Source organism: Tachysurus fulvidraco, chromosome 2 (assembly GCF_022655615.1).
Source record: "Tachysurus fulvidraco isolate hzauxx_2018 chromosome 2, HZAU_PFXX_2.0, whole genome shotgun sequence".
Lineage (NCBI taxonomy): Eukaryota > Metazoa > Chordata > Actinopteri > Siluriformes > Bagridae > Tachysurus > Tachysurus fulvidraco.
This window is the reverse complement of record NC_062519.1, coordinates 2,940,577-2,959,423: the sequence shown is the minus strand read 5'-3', so window position 1 is coordinate 2,959,423 and position 18,847 is coordinate 2,940,577. Positions and strand designations below refer to the sequence as shown.

Genomic DNA, 18,847 nt, shown 5'->3' with positions numbered 1-18,847 from the left:
GAAAAACAAAACAAAAAAAAAAATCAAAAATCACATTAGATATATGGTATGCAAATTATTAGCAAGTCATTTATTTATTTATTTATTTATTTATTTATTTATTTATTTATTTAATAAATCCACTCAAACTCTCATTCCTTCCCTGATATTCAGCTGTCAATCATTCTTTATCTCACAGTGATGAAAGGATCAACTGTGCCGTTCGGGTAAACCTCCCGAGAACACACATGAGCCGAAGTTTTTATTTTTATATGTGTTTTTTTAGGGTCAGTTACATCAGATATCTGTTATGACCTCTCAATAACCAAAGAGATGATAAGAGCACACTTGGGATTCGGTGCAAGGTGACCCTGTAATAAAATCACAATCAATCCGATACCGACGCTTCCTCACACCGTTCTGTCCAACATGATGACTTATTGATGTTTCCGGTCTCGCTAAATCAGTACGGCTTTAGACTCCAGATCGGCAGAATAACTGCATCACAGTAATAAATCCAGTGATAATATTTCCTCACAGCTCAGTGGACTATTAGCTTCTGTTTATCATCTCCTTTTCATCAGTGATGTTGAATTCTACTGAATTCTATTCTGCCGGATTGTGTGGTTCAACTGAAATCTTTTAGTACCTCTGATTGCCTTCAATTTTATTTACTTCTATTAGTTTGTATTCTACTGTGTTGTGTTCGATTCATTTGTTAATGGTGGGTGCTTGCAAAGCAACATTCTTGTTATTGTGCCGGACAAAACTTCGGCGCATAACTTGTCCCGCAGCTTTTGTCCTAGACCCATGGATGAGGTGTCAAATTGACCGGCTCGTCGAGGAGAGGTGTGCTATGACTTTTATAAGCGATCGGAATTCCGGAATTCCCGGTACGGAAGCTCGAATTGGCTTTTTTATCTTAAAGACTTCCATTATAAATTTTGGAGGTTTATAACTCAGCATGTTTTCGAGCGATTTACACCGAACTCGACCAGCTCCTTTAGGACCTTAATCCAGACAAAGTTTTATTTCAGTAGCAACTTTTGTCCAAAGGTATTGGCACCCCCGGTTATTCACGTGACGTCACGTGTAGCCCCGCCGCCAAAATAAGCGAAATCAAAAAGTTAACACAACATGGACATGTCATATATCAAAACACTCAGCTCGATGAGGGGAATTGACGTTAGGGTTAGGGTTTGATACTCTACCGTATTGTTTTGCATTCAAGGCAATTTGTTGTTGTGTTGTATCGGGATTCTGTTTCAGTTCTGTGTGTTTTATTCTGTTGTATTCTGCTGAATTTTGTTGGATTGCATCGTGTAATGTTCTATTGCATTCTATTTTATGTAGATGTATTCTATCCTAATCTATTATTTTTCGTATTGTATTTCTTTAAAGTCTAATACGTTGCTATTCGATTGCTATTTCTCGTCTTTTCCGTTCATTTCTATTTCATTCTTTTGTTATTGATTTCATTTTTTTCTTTACATTTACATCATTATAAAGATACTGTGTGTTTGGTATGACATGTTCCTCACCTGGTTTTCCAGTCTGGATCTCCACGGAGGGGCTGAAGCGTCCGCAGCCAGCTGACGTCCTGGCCCTGATCTGAAAGATGTAACTGGTGCCAGGTTTGAGCCCAGACACTTTAGCACTTGTGGTTTTTGACTTCAGGGTGGAATAACTCTGCTGCTCCTGGTCCTGTGGGAAAATTCCAGGCAGATTCTTTGAACGTTCCTTGTCTAAACATGTGGCTTGTGGTAAGAGTTAGCTGTGATATTTCATTCTGATCAATCATACGTTAGGTAAGATATTTTTAAAAAGTCACATTTATGCTAATAACGATCCCGGTTAAGGTCCCGGTACATATTTTTGGTGTCTCAAAATCTTTCACAAGAACAAGAACCGACTTGTATTATGATGTTTGACCTGATGTCACCATTTATAAATCAGGCCTTTATCTTAAAAAAGCACTTCAACCTCATAAGCAATTGCATGTAAATCTCATTTGCTCTCCATGTGGTGCAGACCAGTGTTTGCTAATTCTCCCACACAGCTGAGATCCCTCTTGGCCCATTAGGCGGCAAAGCTCCCGGCACGCTCTGCAATTAACCGCTCCCCAGTGCTTGGCATGATTCACGCTATTTGCCGTTCATTGTCACTTTCAATAATCAGACTAAATCGTGACAAACTGCCACTGGTTGGTAATTTCCATTCAATTAAATGGAGCCGCCATCGAGCCATGTGATTGAATTGCACGATCCGAGGCCGACCTCGCCCGTAAACAAACGTGACCTTTCTCTTACCTCTGGTCACTTTTTTAGTAAAGCATTTTTTTGAGTCACGTTGTCTTGTTTGGATTTGAATGAACATTTTTGCTGTTCAGAAATTCATTCATTCATTCATTTTCTACCGCTTATCCGAACTCTCGGGTCACTGGGAGCCTGTGCCTATCTCATAGGCGTCATCGGGCATCGAGGCAGGATACACCCTGTGTATCGTGCCGACCCATCACAGGGCACATACACACACACTCTCATTCACTCACACACACACACTCACACACTACGGACAATTTTCCAGAGATGCCAATCAACCTACCATGCATGTCTTTGGACCGGGGGAGGAAACCGGAGTACCCGGAGGAAACCCCTGAGGCACAAGGAGAACATGCAAACTCCACACACACAAGGCGGAGGCGGGAATCGAACCCCCGACCCTAATTTGAAACCCATATTTTTTCAAATTAAACTACTATAAACTAGACAAATTTTACATAATGGTAAGTTGTCCCACCTTTTCATAATATTTGATATCATACTCCAGAATTACTCCATTGGGCTGCTCAGGTTCATACCACATGAGGGTGATGCTATCTGTGCTAGCATTCTCTTGACGGATAGCCATCACCTGAGAGGGAGCTGGAAAGGCAGAAAATAAAGTCAAAGTTCTTGTTGGAATTTTATTACATTGCGGATAACTTTTAACAGTCAGTTCACTAAAGCAGCTTTAAGTTCTTAAAGCTCTGAAAGTGTCTTGAAAGCCTTAGAGGGTTTAGATTCTGACCGGGAACCTTCCCTGCTAGAAATACACTGATGTCAGTTTTACATTACAACCAAAGAGACACCCGAGGAACTGCAAAAGACTTAAGACCCTAGAGAAAGCAAGCTTTGTCAGCTACTTAACACATACTAGAAGTCTCTTACCTGCCTGATTTGTCGTAATGTTGACCATGGCGTAAGGCAGCGGTTCCTTGCTAAAGTGCGTTACTCCGTTCATCACCAAGATGCGGAAGGTGTAGTTAGTGTGGGCCGCCAGGTTAACCACATTCACCCATGGCTCTGTCAGTCCTTTCTGCTGGGGAATGAACTTAACTGAGCTGACTCCTGTTCGTGACACCAATCCACTTCCACCTAAACCTCCTCCACTAGCAGCTGTTCCTCCACCGCCATTTACTTGAGCTCCAACGGCAGCTCCTAATATTCCATTGACTGAGGTTCCTCCGACATTGCAGTCCTCACATTGTCCTCCATCCTTTACACATTTCTGGCACCGCACATCGTAGGTGATATCTGTTCGACCTCCTGTGTCCAGAGGGGTACTCCATTCCAGGTTAACTGTGGTCCCATTTACAGATGAAATCACATTTACAGGGGCCGAGGGAGGTCCTGTAGGGACATAAGAGCCAGATAGCTTTAATTACAGGTTAATTGCAAGAGGATGAAGGAGGTTGAAGTTATCAGACTTGCAGATCAAAATGTAAATTTAGATTTTTTTTTTTAAACCAAAAGCTTTATTTATTTATTTATTTATTTATTTTTTTAAGGCTATTTCGATGTTCTCATTTAATTAAAATAAAAAATCTCAAACAGCCAGCATACTTGTGCAAGGAGCACCAGGAGGGTCAGAAGGTAGCCGGAAATAGTTAGCGTCACAAGGGCAAGCAAGAGCAGCTCTGGTCTCAGAGTGGCTGTGGAGAGGACATTTTGCACAAAGCTGGCCTCCAGCGAAAGGTTTGTAGAAGCCCACTTCACAGGCTGGAAGAACATAAAAAAGATGAGAAAGGTCATGTTACATCAACATTACTTGGTGTACAAATTCAGTCCAGCAATGGTGATGCAATGGGATTTACAGTACAACTCGAGGTCACTGGTTCAGCCCTGAACTTGGGTTGGTTGGTAAGTAGGAAGGTTTGATTTTCTTCCTGGGTATCTGAAGGTTTTCTTTGGGTTCTCTGGATTCCTCTATACTCCGAAAAACATTCGGAGTGGACTCTAAATTGTCCCTTTGTGTCAATGAGGTAGACCGGAGTCCAATCCAGATTGTATTCCCACATCGTGTCCAGTATTTAGAGGATACGGTTTCTACATTCACTACAGCCCTGGCCCGGATAGAGCTTACTGAAGATGAATAAAAATACAATCAATACACATGACTCTGTTCCTGGATCTAACATTAAACCTTACCCTTCAGACCTCTTAGGAAAAATACAGTTCCTCGTGAGTATTTCAGGATTCTACAGGATTCTAGCATTCTACAGCAGCTTTACTCTGTAAGCCCTTAAAGACGTTAACTATCTGTAGTTGTTACTAGATAAAATAATAACATAAGGAACTGTCTAAAACTCCCAAAGGGGTAAATCCTGAATCTTTTTATATAATAAAAAAGAAATTAAAAAGGTGAGATCGTGTTGTTTTTGGTCACAAATCATACTGAGTTTAGTTTCAAATGGGGGGGGGGGGGGTCACAGTGGCTTTGTGGTTAGCACGTTCGCCTCACACCTCCAGGGTTGGGGGTTCGATTCCCGCCTCTGCCTTGTGTGTGTGGAGTTTGCATGTTCTCCCCGTGCCTCGGGGGTTTCCTCCGGGTACTCCGGTTTCCTCCCCCGGTCCAAAGACATGCATGGTAGGTTGATTGGCATCTCTGGAAAATTGTCCGTAGTGTGTGAGTGTGTGAGTGAATGAGAGTGTGTGTGTGTGCCCTGTGATGGGTTGGCACTCCATCCAGGGTGTATCCTGCCTCGATGCCCGATGACGCCTGAGATAGGCACAGGTGACCCGAGGTAGTTCGGAAAAGCGGTAGAGAATGAGTGACAGAGTGAGTGAGTTTCAAACTGGACAACTAATATTGTTTCCTTGAGCCAGTAACCAAACTGACCAAAGAATAGCTTGAGATATTTGCTGTGCAGAAGCATCACTCTAGTCAGCTGTGTTTAATGAGATTGTAGCTGCCGACGCACCAAGCATACCGATAAGAGCAAAAAAAGACACATGACTGAAGATACACGAATTAGCAATTTAAGCAATTTCAGGGTATTTTTTTCCCCCCTCTGGATCCATCGTCCCTCCAGGGAGCCTGAAAGAATTCCTGATTGTGATATTTATCCCTGTCTGGTGTCTTCAGTCATTTCATCCCTTTAATCCTCTGCATACTTTTCTTTTGTTCTTTTCTTTTTTTTTTTAACTTGAGTGGAAAAGCAGGCCACGATAATCATCGAGACTGCACGCTCATCATGTGTGGACCCTTCTCACAGCTTTGAAGTTCTGACAGATTAACCAGCAGCGACACGATCGACAACGACAAACTTGCAAACAGCAACACACTCCTAAACAAGCACCGTGCAGTGGACGGAGTGGAACGTCGCCTCTTTTTTTTTGATCGAGTGATCACGATACACCTTAGTGACGGGAAAAAGTGTATACAGTAATCCCTCGCCACTTCACGGTTCAAGTTTCGCGGCCTCGGCACATCGCTGATTTTTCAAAAATATTCATTGAAAAATAAAAATAAATACGGTTTCCCAGGATGCCAGACAAAGAGAGAAACTCTCTCAGAGGCTTTGTACATACCCACGGGCACTCAGACAAGGCACATGATTGGTTCCCGGTGCGAGATCCGAGCTGATTGGCTGCGCATCATCGCATCCACTCCCAGCTTCTTCCCTTGTCGTATCTCGCCACTCTCATTCATATCATTATTGTGTTCGAAATTAACTTTACGTTAAGCCCTTACGATGCCTCCTAAGCGCCGTGCCCCTGCGAAAGATTCCACTAGTGAGCCCAAGAGGAAGAGGAAGATGATGACCATCAGTGAAAAGGTAAAACTTAGGCCCAATCCTACTTTGCGGATTTTCACCTATCGCGACGGGTTCCGGTCCCCATTAACCGCGATAAACGAGGGATCAGTTATAGACTCATTTTTTTTTTTTTATAAAGGTTGAGTCTTTTTTTTTTTTTTGTCTCTTTTTCCCCTCCATATTGGCATATTGTTTGGTTTGTCAGCACCTGTCAGTGCAATGTGCCCACTGCAGGGGGGATTTGCATGACTATGAATTTTAATGAATATTTACAACCATTGTGTGTTGACCTTGATATTTTTACTCTTGATATAAATGAATAAATGCCACGGAAAAGTGTTTTTTTTTTCTTTCTTCTCCATACTTGACATCTACAGCATTAACTATGCATGGGATCTCTGAAAAGTGTGTGGGCTCCAAGATTCACGAATAATACAAAAATCCAAACCGCGATTTCTGAGCTTTAACTTTTTCCGATGCTGTTCCGTCGCTCGTGTAATAAAGTCACGTGCGATACAGACCAAGGCTTAGTCAAGCTTAGTCAAGGTTGTCTTTGTAAAAAAATGTTCACACTCTGGTCTGAGGCATGGACCACATCCAATTTCAAGAACTTGCTTCCATTGCATGGTTTCATGCTTGCAGATTTAAAAGAATTTTGAAAAAAATTAAAGTGAAGGTGAAGGACGGGGTTCAGGGTCAAATCTGAATGAAACTCAAAGAAAAGTTGCTGAAATTTCCTATTAATAATATTGCTTTCCTATGAGGGAAAAGTGCATCAGTGGTTGTGAGACCATCAAAAAGACATCTACAGTATGGTATCGTTTTTTGGGTTAGATTTATCATCTAGAAATAAATGTGGTATTCGTTATTAAAAAGTGATCAAGGTGTACAGTATAATTATATAATGATAAAGATTGTAATGATTCCTGTACCTTCAAATGTACTGATTAGCTTAGAGGTACACTTTATTTACTTTTTAAAACATCTTCTTCTTCTTCTTCTTCTCCTTCTTCTTCTTCTTCTTCTTCTTCTTCTTCTTCTTCTTCTTCTTCTTCTTCTTCTTATTATTATTATTATTAATATCTATCTATCTATCTATCTATCTATCTATCTATCTATCTATCTATCTATCTATCTATCTATCTATCTATCTATCTATCTATCTATCTATCTATTTTATTTATTTCTTCTTCTTCTTCTTCTTCTTCTTTTTCTACTTCTTCTTCTTATCATCATCATCATCATCATCATTTTATTATTATTATTAGTAGTATTAATTTATTATTATTATTATTATTATTATTATTATTATTATTATTATTATTATTATTATTATTATTATTATTATTATTATTATTAATAATAATAATAACAACAACAACAATAATAATAATAATAATAAATGTATTAATTAATTTGTTATTTTTTGTATTATTATTATTATTATTATTATTATTATTATTTTTTTTTTTTTATATATATATATAAAACCAACAATATGATACGAAAGAAAGGACAGAGCAACTCAGAGTTTGAATCCCCAACAATACAATTATACATAACAAATAATTAACAATGCTAAAGGAAATAATTTCTATCTTTTCTTCCTCTTCAATATGCATTTAAACACAACTAAACACTCCCTAAAATCCCATCATCTCAATCAGGGACCAAGCACCAAAGGACAAAGTGCTAAATGACTCTGTCAGTGAAATCATGGCTGAAGATGGAGGACTTCATCATCGGGCCCCTGGGCACATGTCCTGTACGTGGATATGGATTTCTCTCTGTAGGGGTTTTGGCAGACTCTTTTTTTTCTTCCTAAAGTACTTCATGTAAGTCATGTCGAAAGACTAGATGGTTCCGAGGTACACTGCTTGGAGGATCTCAGGGACTTGGCTTTATATAAACATGTAAGAAAACTCTGTCCTGAAAAACTTTAGCTCTGATGCTGGAGACGACTGTAAAAGACATGTTCACATAGAAACCTTGTGTGTGTGTGTATGAGAGTGGCGTGTGTGAGAGTGGTGTGTGTGAGCTGTGTGTATTAGCTGTGTGTATAAGAGTGGTGTGTGAGGCGTGTCAAGTCAAGTCAAGTCAAGTCACGCAGCTTTTATTGTCATTTCAACCATATATAGCTGTTGCAGTACACAGTGACATGAGACGACGTTTCTCCAGGATCAAGGCTAAGGACATGTAAGTAGCGTGTTTGAGAGAGCTGTGTGTGTGTGCGAGCTGTGTGTGTCAGCTGTGTGTGCGAGCTGTGTGCTAAAAGTGTGTGTAATAGCTGTGTGTTTGAGCTGTGTATGTGAGCGGTGTGTGTAAAAGCTGTGTGTGAACTGTGTGTGTGAGCTGTGTGTGCGAAATAGTTGTGTATGAAATATCTGTGTGTGTGAGCTGTGTGTGTAATAGCTGTGTGAGTGAGCTGTGTGAGCTGTGTGTGTGAGCTGTGTGTGAAAAGTGTGTGTATTAGCTGTGTGTGTGAGCAGTGCATGTAATTGCCGTGTGTGTGAGCTGTGTGTGTGAGCTGTGTGTGTAAAAGCTGTGTGTGAGCTGTGTGTGTGAGCTGTGTGTGTGAAATAGCTCTGTATGAAATAGCTGTGTGTGTGAGCTGTGTGTGTGTAATAGCTGTGTGAGTGAGCTGTGTGAGCTGTGTGTGTGAGCTGTGTGTGAAAAGTGTGTGTATTAGCTGTGTGTGTGTGAGCAGTGCATGTAATTGCCGTGTGTGTGAGCTGTGTGTGTGAGCTGTGTGTGTAAAAGCTGTGTGTGAGCTGTGTGTGTGAGCTGTGTGTGTAAAAGCTGTGTGTGAGCTGTGTGTGTGAGCTGTGTGTGTGAAATAGCTGTGTATGAAATAGCTGTGTGTGTGAGCTGTGTGTGTGTAATAGCTGTGTGAGTGAGCTGTGTGTGTGAGCTGTGTGTGAAAAGTGTGTGTATTAGCTGTGTGTGTGTGTGTGTGTGAGCAGTGCATGTAATTGCCGTGTGTGTGAGCTGTGTGTGTGAGCGGTGTGTGTAAAAGCTGTGTGTGAGCTGTGTGTGTGAGCTGTGTGTGCGAAATAGCTGTGTGTGTGAGCTGTGTGTGTAAAAGCTGTGTGTGAGCTGTGTGTGTGAGCTGTGTGTGAAAAGTGTGTGTATAAGCTGTGTGTGTGTGAGCAGTGCATGTACTTGCCCTGTGTGAGCTGTGTGTGTAATAGCTGTGTGAGTGAGCTGTGTGTGTGTGAGCTGTGTGTGAAAAGTGTGTGTATTAGCTGTGTGTGTGTATGTGTGTGAGCAGTGCACTTAATTGCCGTGTGTCTGAGCTGTGTGTGTGAGCTGCGTGTGTAATAGCTGTGTGTGTAAAAGCTGCGTGTGAGCTATGTGTGTGAAATAGCTGTGTAGCCGTGTGTGTATTAGCTGTGTGTGGGAGCCGTGTGTGTGTGAACTGTGTGTGTGTGAGCTATGTGTGTAAAAGCTGTGTGTGTGAGCTATGTGTGTAAAAGCTGTGTGTGTGAGCTATGTGTGTAAAAGCTGTGTGTGTAAGCTATGTGTGTAAAAGCTGTGTGTGTGAGCCTTGTGTGTAAAAGCTGTGTGTGTGAGCCTTGTGTGTAAAAGCTGTGTGTGTGAGCTATGTGTGTAAAAGCTGTGTGTGAGCTATGTGTGTAAAAGCTGTGTGTGTGAACCTTGTGTGTAAAAGCTGTGTGTGTGAGCTATGTGTGTAAAAGCTGTGTGTGTGAACCTTGTGTGTAAAAGCTGTGTGTGTGAGCTATGTGTGTAAAAGCTGTGTGTGATCTGTGTGTGTGTGAGCCTTGTGTGTAAAAGCTGTGTGTGTGAGCTATGTGTGTAAAAGCTGTGTGTGTGAACCTTGTGTGTAAAAGCTGTGTGTGTGAGCTATGTGTGTAAAAGCTGTGTGTGTGAGCTGTGTGTAAAAGCTGTGTGTGTGAGCCTTGTGTGTAAAAGCTGTGTGTGTGAACCTTGTGTGTAAAAGCTGTGTGTGTGAGCTATGTGTGTAAAAGCTGTGTGTGTGAGCTGTGTGTAAAAGCTGTGTGTGTGTGAGCCTTGTGTGTAAAAGCTGTGTGTGTGAACCTTGTGTGTAAAAGCTGTGTGTGTGAGCTATGTGTGTAAAAGCTGTGTGTGTGTGTGAGCTGTGTGTAAAAGCTGTGTGTGTGAACCTTGTGTGTAAAAGCTGTGTGTGTGAACCTTGTGTGTAAAAGCTGTGTGTGTGAACCTTGTGTGTAAAAGCTGTGTGTGTGAACCTTGTGTGTAAAAGCTGTGTGTGAGCTATGTGTGTAAAAGCTGTGTGTGTGAACCTTGTGTGTAAAAGCTGTGTGTGTGAACCTTGTGTGTAAAAGCTGTGTGTGTGAGCTATGTGTGTAAAAGCTGTGTGTGTGAGCTATGTGTGTAAAAGCTGTGTGTGTGAGCCTTGTGTGTAAAAGCTGTGTGTGTGAACCTTGTGTGTAAAAGCTGTGTGTGTGAACCTTGTGTGTAAAAGCTGTGTGTGTGAACCTTGTGTGTAAAAGCTGTGTGTGTGAGCTATGTGTGTAAAAGCTGTGTGTGTGAGCCTTGTGTGTGAACCATCAGTATACCGAGGCGTCTTTTAGCCGTGACATTATTAGAGGTTAGTGACATTTGCAGGCAGCCAATCTGTCTTCAGGCTGCAGGCCACACTGCAGTGATACTGATCATGACCAGCACCATCTGGATCCTGAACCACAGCTATGCTGATATCACACACACACACACACACACACACACACACACACACACACACACACACACACACACACACACACACACACACACACCCAAAGGGAAGGAGTCTCAGGATGGAGTGTGTGCAGTGGGCTGACGCTGAGAAAGAAATGAAATAGAAGGAAAAAAGGATTTGTTTATAAATAATCAGATATCTGAGCTTCACAGCAGCCTTGTGAAATGCCAATCTGTTTAAAATGCGAGCTAAAATCTGCAGGAACTATAAAAGAGAATGCAACCGTGACCTTTCCATAATCATTAAATAACAAGACCTTTGATTAGAAATACTAACCGGTGGCATGTGGATGCTGGTGTGAACAGCCAGCTCTCCTTCGGATACTGAGATGCATTTTATTCAAGATGGTGTTCATAAGCCTACATGACACATGCATAAGCTGTTTATGACATGTGACTGTTCACTCATGACATAACATCTGAGTCAAGTAACTGAAAGCTTTGTTTTATCTAAAGCAATTTTAACGGTCTGTATCGTGTGGGAGATTTGCTATAAGCAGTTGTAGTAGTAAGTTGACTGTCATCTTATGACACTTCATGACTTTTTATGATATATTTCTGTATGTGTTAAGAATAAATATGAGATTATAACGATCCTTTGACATCTTATGAAATATCATAACGTATCGACATCTTATGAAATATTGACATCTTATGAATATATTATAACGATCCTTTGACATCTTATGAAACTTGTGGATATTAGTTTCTTATGGTGTCTTATGCCACTTTTTGAAATACAGGTCTTATGACATCTTATGTGACTTGTCGGTACTTATGTCTTGGCACTAGATACTATCTTCCTTTTATGGCACTTGCTGATATTAGGATCTTATGCCATCTCATGACTTGATATAATGTTCGTATGTCATATTGCGGCCTATGATTAGAACATTATTCCGTCTCATGCCACCTTTTGACATACAGTTCTTATGACATCTTATGTGACTTGCGGGTTTATATGTCATCTTATGACACTTTTGTCATTATCTTCTTATGTCATCTTATGGTATTTTCTGTTGCTTGCTCTATGAAAGTTGCTCACATCATTTGACAGGACATGGCAATTAGTGACATATGTTTCTAATGTCGTCTTATAACATCTGTTGCATTATTTTATTGTGTGTATTGTGTGTTATGTATAACAATAAATGTTTGATGTGATTTTATGGCAAGATTTTTATAGTCACACGTTGACATGTTGGCAGATGGCTGTAATCATCTTAGGACACTTGGTGACATAAGGTTCTTATGTCATCTTATGAGAATTTCCAGGCTGACGAGTTTATGATCGTTTCTAAAGGTTAGCAAACTAAAGCTGCTTTCAAACTAAAACTTTTTGTCTAAAACATTTGGGTTATACAGCTTAACCGTTTATGTAAAAGCCATGTGATGTGTTATGTGGGAGAAAATAACACCAATATAAGTTTATTACCATTTCGGCTAGCAACAAATTGTCCTTAAATCTGTGATCTTCAACTTTGTTTGGTGGCAGAAGAACGAGTGAAGGAGGGGAATTGCCGATCAATTTGTGAAAGAAATGTGGTGTCTGGTTCTAACTGCTTGATAGATGGAGTCGAACCTGCCTAAATAGAGTGTGACCTTGAAGAGTCGTTAACTGTAGGATGCGAAGCTGCTCGGTCCTTCAGCTGACACTGAGCGTTCCCGGCATTCGTGCACACAGGCGGTGAGGTGCTATAAAAAGGCAATTCAGACTGTTATGTCAACCTTTTGATTTACATTAGGACCTGGCAAAGTGAAGAAATGGCTGAAGACGTTATTATGCTGAATAGAGCTTGTGGATGTGGCTACGACAACTTTACACTACAGACGTGAGGGAGGGAACTCTGAAAGATACGGATCTGTCCGTTAGTGAGGACAGATCTAAATGTGACATGACGTGTCATTTAATGTCATGTTCCTGTGTCATTTTATAACATTTGTTGACACTTTTATACGTAAGGGTCTTATGTACTTTTCTGCCACTTGTTAAAGTAAGATTAATTTGTCAATTTTAATATGACACTTTTTGACATAAGAATCTTATGTCATGTTATAACATTTGCTGACATTTTTGATGTAAGGCTCATATGTCGTCTTATGGCCCTTAATTCAGCAATAGATTAAGCAAAAAAATTATTTATATAAGATTCTTGTGGTATTTTATCACATCTTTTTTATAAGGTTCTTATGTCTGTCTATAACTCTTAAAATTTTTATATAATCATCTGTCATTTGTTGACATGAGGTTCTGATGTCATATACACTTGCAAAAAAAGGCTATGTCATTTTTTGACATTCTTGAGTCATCTTATGATACGTCTTAAATGTCATTTTGTGACAGTTGTGAAAAAGATCTTGGGTCTTGACAACATTCTTAAGCCATCATCCTATGACATTTGTTGAAATAAGGTTACTATGACGATTTTAAGAAACTTGTTGACATAAGGCTCTTGTGTCATTTTATGACATTTGTGAACAAGGTTCTTATGCCAGTTTTTGCTTCTTGAGTTCTTATGTCATCATCTCCCACATGTTACACTATGTCTTCTTCCTGAACTTGATGACATAAGGGTCTTATGTCATCTTTGTTGAAATTTGTTCTTGACATTCTTGTGTCATTTCATGTCACTTGTCAAGACAGGCTTCTTATGCCATCTTATAACACCTGAAATCAGATTCTTATCACCTTCAGATGTCTCATGTTGTCTATTCATACAAATCTAAATCTGTGTGCCTGTGGAGGAGAGAGGAGAATGATCACCGTAGCTACAGGAGAAGTGCATAAAATAGACCGTATCTGAAATGTGATCAACTGCCCTGCAAACAGGCCGATATAACCTGCTGCAAATACATTTATTTATATTTATATTTATATTTATATTTTATTTATAATACATGTTCACTGAGCACATGAATTAGGATTTATATGTCTGGAGGATTTACAAACTTTTACAAAAGGGTGCTTGGACTAGAGGTCTTCTCGACCCGACCCGAAGTGACCCGAATCACTTTTTACCCGAACCCGACGTGCATAATTTATTATTTTTTTAAGAAAGACCCGACCCGAGACAAACCCGGAAAAATTAGACCCGAGTCCGACCCGACCGGTTGGCAATTATTATTAACCCGACTGGACCCGAATGTTGCATAACTCTACACTAAAGTAACCGCTACAGAGTGGATACAAAATTGATTGACAGGTCTGTTTCAACGAAAATTAGCTTACCGCCAGCCGCACGTCGCCAGCCACATGTCGCAAGCGGTCTTGTTAAACAGAGGAGAGGTTGGAAAAGGACTCGAGTCGAGGCACACACACGAGATACAGTAGTTCGGGTCTTCTCTGGTCCGTTCGGTAAAACACATTCATTTTAAATTACCCGAGACCCGACGCCGCTATTATTATACCCGACCCGTGTCCGAGGCACACGTGAAACTTTTAGACCCGAACCCGCTCGGGTCTCGGCTCGGACCTCGGGTTTTCGGGTCTAAGTGGACCCGTGAAGACCTCTAGCTTGGACCCTGCACATCTCTGCAATATTATATATTATTATATGGTGATGTTTGTCCTCATTCTTGTACACTTGTTTTAGTAAATCTGAGTGTTTGAAAGGCTCAAAGATTTCACACAAGCTGTAAGATCTGGGATTTTCTGCAGAAGGGCTGATCATAGCCTCTGATCTCTCTCTCTCTCTCTCTCTCTCTCTCTCTCTCTCTCTCTCTCTCTCTCTCTCTCTCTCTCTCTCTCCTGTTTGGCAGCAGGTCCATCCTGATGCTAATGAAGAAGTTTAATCTACCTGAACGCTCCCCCCGTGGGCGTCCTATTTTAATTATGTTATTAAATGTCTCCCGCCAGTGCTAATAAGCTGCATAGAAACACGTCACTTCTCTACAGAGTCTTGCCGTGTGAAAAAAAAAGGACTTGACTGCAACTATTAGAGCAATCCCTGCCAATATCGCTATTAGGAAAGAAAAATGCTGTGAAGTGGAGCAAATACGCGATTAGACTTTGCCCCAGTGGGCTCAAAGAAACTCAGTCCATTTATCTCCATTTAGTGGCCACTTTTTTATTTTTTAGCCTAACATCTCAAACACATAGACAACACACAGGAGGATTTAATGACTTGTAATAACACGTTTATGTATAAACAAGTTGAAATCAAATTTGTCGTGTTGAATAACGCTCAACTGGAGCAGAAGTTCTATTAAATAATCCAACACGACGTGAGGAAACAGAGTCACTGTTACTGCACAGAGGCACGTCTCAGTTGTTTATTCCACTTATACCACAGCAGTTCGCCCACAATTAGCTTTTGAACTAACTGTGTTGTGGAATGTTGTGGAATGTTGTGGAATGTTGTGGAATGTTGTGGAATGTTCACAAAGCAAAACTATTATTGAGTTTTTAAAACCAAAGTTTTTTATTTACAGCTTTGCATCTGACTGTTAAAGTGCTAGCACAGAAGTCTCCCTCCAATTGTTTGATCAATCGTATAGATAGATAGATAGATAGATAGATAGATAGATAGATAGATAGATAGATAGATAGATAGATAGATAGATAGATAGATAGATAGATAGATAGATAGATAAGGAAAAACATTCTGCCACTACATATACACCACTACAGCCCACTACACCCCTAAAGCCCGCTACATATACACCACTACACACCACTACACCACTACACACCACTACACATACACCACTACAGCCTACTACACATACACCACTACAGCCTACTACACATACACCACTACAGCCTACTACACCACTACACACCACTACACATACACCACTACAGCCTACTACACATACACCACTACAGCCTACTACATATACACCACTACAGCCTACTACACATACACCACTACACACCACTACACATACACCACTACAGCCCACTACACATACACCACTACACACCACTACACATACACCACTACACACCACTACACATACACCACTAGAGCCCACTACATATACACCACCACAGCCCACTACACACCACAATATATACACCACTACAGCCCACAACACCACTACAGCCCACTGCACCCCACTACACATACACCACTACAGCCCACTACACATACGCCACTACACACCACTACACACCACTACACATACACCACTACACACCACTACATATACACCACCACAGCCCACTACACCACTACAGCCCACTACATATACAGTACAATAGCCCACTACATATAAATATACTCAACCCATTTCTGATGTGCACTGAGTGATTAAATTGCTTTTCTAAACCAGGTAATCACATGTTATTATTTCTGCAGTCTTTGACTTTCTCCATCATGAAAGAAATTGGAAAAAAAAAAAAAAATCACACAGACATAAGTCATAATCTAGGTGACCAGACGATGGCTGACGTCTTGGCAGTCATTTCCCTTTAGTCCAAAACCTTTCTTCCAGTCATTACAAAAATATATAAATAAATAAATAAAAAATAAAAAATCCCCACAGGCAAACACAAGAGTCCATCGCAATAAATTATGAAGCAGTAATGAAAAAGATTCTGAATGAACAACCACAGAGGAGTTTTTTTTTTGTCTGTCTGAGCTGTTATTGTGCAGACAATTCCGCCTTGCACTCTGAGAGCTGCGTGTGTGTGTGTGTGTGTGTGTGTGTGTGTGTGTGTGTGTGTGTGTGTGTACGTCTGATTTGACTGACAAGACCAAGCTCCGTCTGGTTGAGATAAAATTCATTCCTTTATCAGAAAAAAGACCCCCCCACCCTCCCCCGCCACCTTCCCATTTTCACCAGCGTCACCCTCCACCTCTACACCTCTTACCGCCAGCCGACACATTAAACCTGCGCTTTTGCACAATAGTGAAGTCGCACGACGGAGCTTCAGTATCATCAACAGAAACCTTCAGCATACAGTCCGGGGGCTAAAAATGTAGCAGGTTAGAATAAGAATACAATAAACGTTAATTAAATAGTTAATTATTAGATCTATTGACCACTAATTAATGATGTCAACAAACAGTGAACTTTACTAAATAAACAAAAAGTATTAAAATACAATAAAACATTCGTTGTGTAATAAATCGAATGCAGAATTGTTGCTAATTTGTTGGGGAGTGAGAGAAAGTTGCTTGTTCATCCAAACAAGGTTTAATGCTTTTATTCCACATCACCGTACCAACGATTCGTTAACTTAATGAAGGCTGTTTTGGTAACGATTAATATTAATGACCGTGTAAGAAAAACTCCTGTTACAAAGCACTGACACTGGAGACTCCTTCCATATACTGTATGTAACACCAATACTGTATCTCCTCACGGGAAACCATCTGCCGTTCACATACGATTAGAAGGTATTATAACAGGTGCTTCTAACCTAACGGGCTTTTGGAATATTTCAGAAAATAAGCTTTTTAACCCACAAAAGTCAGCGATCGTTAAGACGTTTTGTTTATCACGGAAATCTTTACAAGTAAACCACCAATACAACATTTATCTGACTGTATATTTACAATCACACCCCAGTGTCACCCATATGAGGATGAGGTTCCCCCTTGAGTCCGGTTCCTCTCAAGGTTTCTTCCTTTACCAATTTAAGGGAGTTTTTCCTTGCCACTGCTGCCTGAGTCACCTCAGACTTGCTCATAGGGGGATAAATACATACACATTGTGAACTATATATATATATATATATATATATATATATATATATATATATATATATATATATATATATATATCTAATAATAATCTTGATTTTTTTATTCTGTTAATTCTTTTTCTTTTATCATTCGTTATTTCCTTTATCATTCCTTATGTTTACCTTCTGCTCTATGTTTATGTTCTGTAAAGCCCCTTTGAGGCGACGTCTATTGTAAAAAGCGCCATACAAATAAACTTGAATTGAATTGAATTGAATTAAACACAATAAAAATGTATAAATGCAATCAGCTGAAGTAAAATCACATCTGTCTTTTTCAAAAGACATTAAAACGATGTGATTTTAGGTATTTAACAAAAATCACATCTGTCTTTTTCAAAAGACATTAAAACGATGTGATTTTAGGTATTTAACAAAACAAAAAAAAAAACTCTGAATCCACCAATCAGAATCCAGACATCAACAGCACTGTAGTATGAAGAGAACAACGTCAATAAACGGTTGTCATTCCCGTCACTGTAGAGCTTGTCGCCTCGTGTTAAAATGAATCGATACTTCAAAGGAATCCTAATCAACACGGAAAATAATGTCAGTCATAATTACTATCAGAGTTTATTACATTTATGTCTTACACACCATGCTTGCTGAGACATGAATAAGTCTCATTACCTGAATAAACAATATCTTATCGTATCAATAATCGCAATAGACTCTGAATATAAAACTTTATTTCTTATGGTCTGGGAGCTGAATTTGTTCCGACGAGGCCACGAGATTTAAGTTCGCTCTTGTGACTCTTGTGTCCATGTTGATGATTGAGTGTCTTCCTCGTGTCTCACTCCACAGTGTTGTTAATATGAAGCTCATATGAAAGTAGACACTCAGGACTAAAAGTCAGTGTAAGATTATCAACAGAGGCACAAACACAAGTCTAAAACACACTGAAAGAACAACAGAGTCCTGACTCGTTATACAGTAGATCCGACTCACAGACACAACCTTGTTCGTTTATTTAAACCGATTGAAAACGCCCCAGAAGACGATTCCCTTTCTGCCACCAGAACAGAACACCGGTGTACTGCTAGATCGGGTTAATTAATTTGTCCGTTTATCTCATTAAATCGTTACTCTTTTTTTTTCACAGCACAGTCAGGGATTTGATGGAACATGTAAAATAATAAATAACCACTGTTTTATGAATAGTGTCTGTAAATCCTGCAGGTTAATATAAAGAAAAGAAAACTATCTCAGACAATATTACTCACTCAATATTCCTTCGTTTATCCGAACTTCCCGGGTCACAGGGAGCCTGTGCCTATCTCAGGCAACATCGGGCATCGAGGCAGGATACACCCTGGACGGAGTGCCAACCCATCACAGGGCACACACACACT

General features: G+C 40.1%; 1 protein-coding gene across 1 annotated transcript in view; it reads right to left on the bottom strand.

Moving 5' to 3' along the window:
- epha8 (eph receptor A8) overlaps window positions 1-18,847 on the bottom strand; it is a 74,759-nt gene that overhangs the window by 10,754 nt on the left and 45,158 nt on the right. Inside the window, exons 4-7 of the mRNA XM_047803307.1 lie at window positions 3,864-4,019; window positions 3,189-3,650; window positions 2,779-2,903; window positions 1,521-1,683 (exon numbers count right to left, since the gene is read on the bottom strand). Coding sequence (XP_047659263.1) covers window positions 1,521-1,683; window positions 2,779-2,903; window positions 3,189-3,650; window positions 3,864-4,019 — 906 coding nt within the window. The remainder of the gene's footprint in view (window positions 1-1,520; window positions 1,684-2,778; window positions 2,904-3,188; window positions 3,651-3,863; window positions 4,020-18,847) is intronic.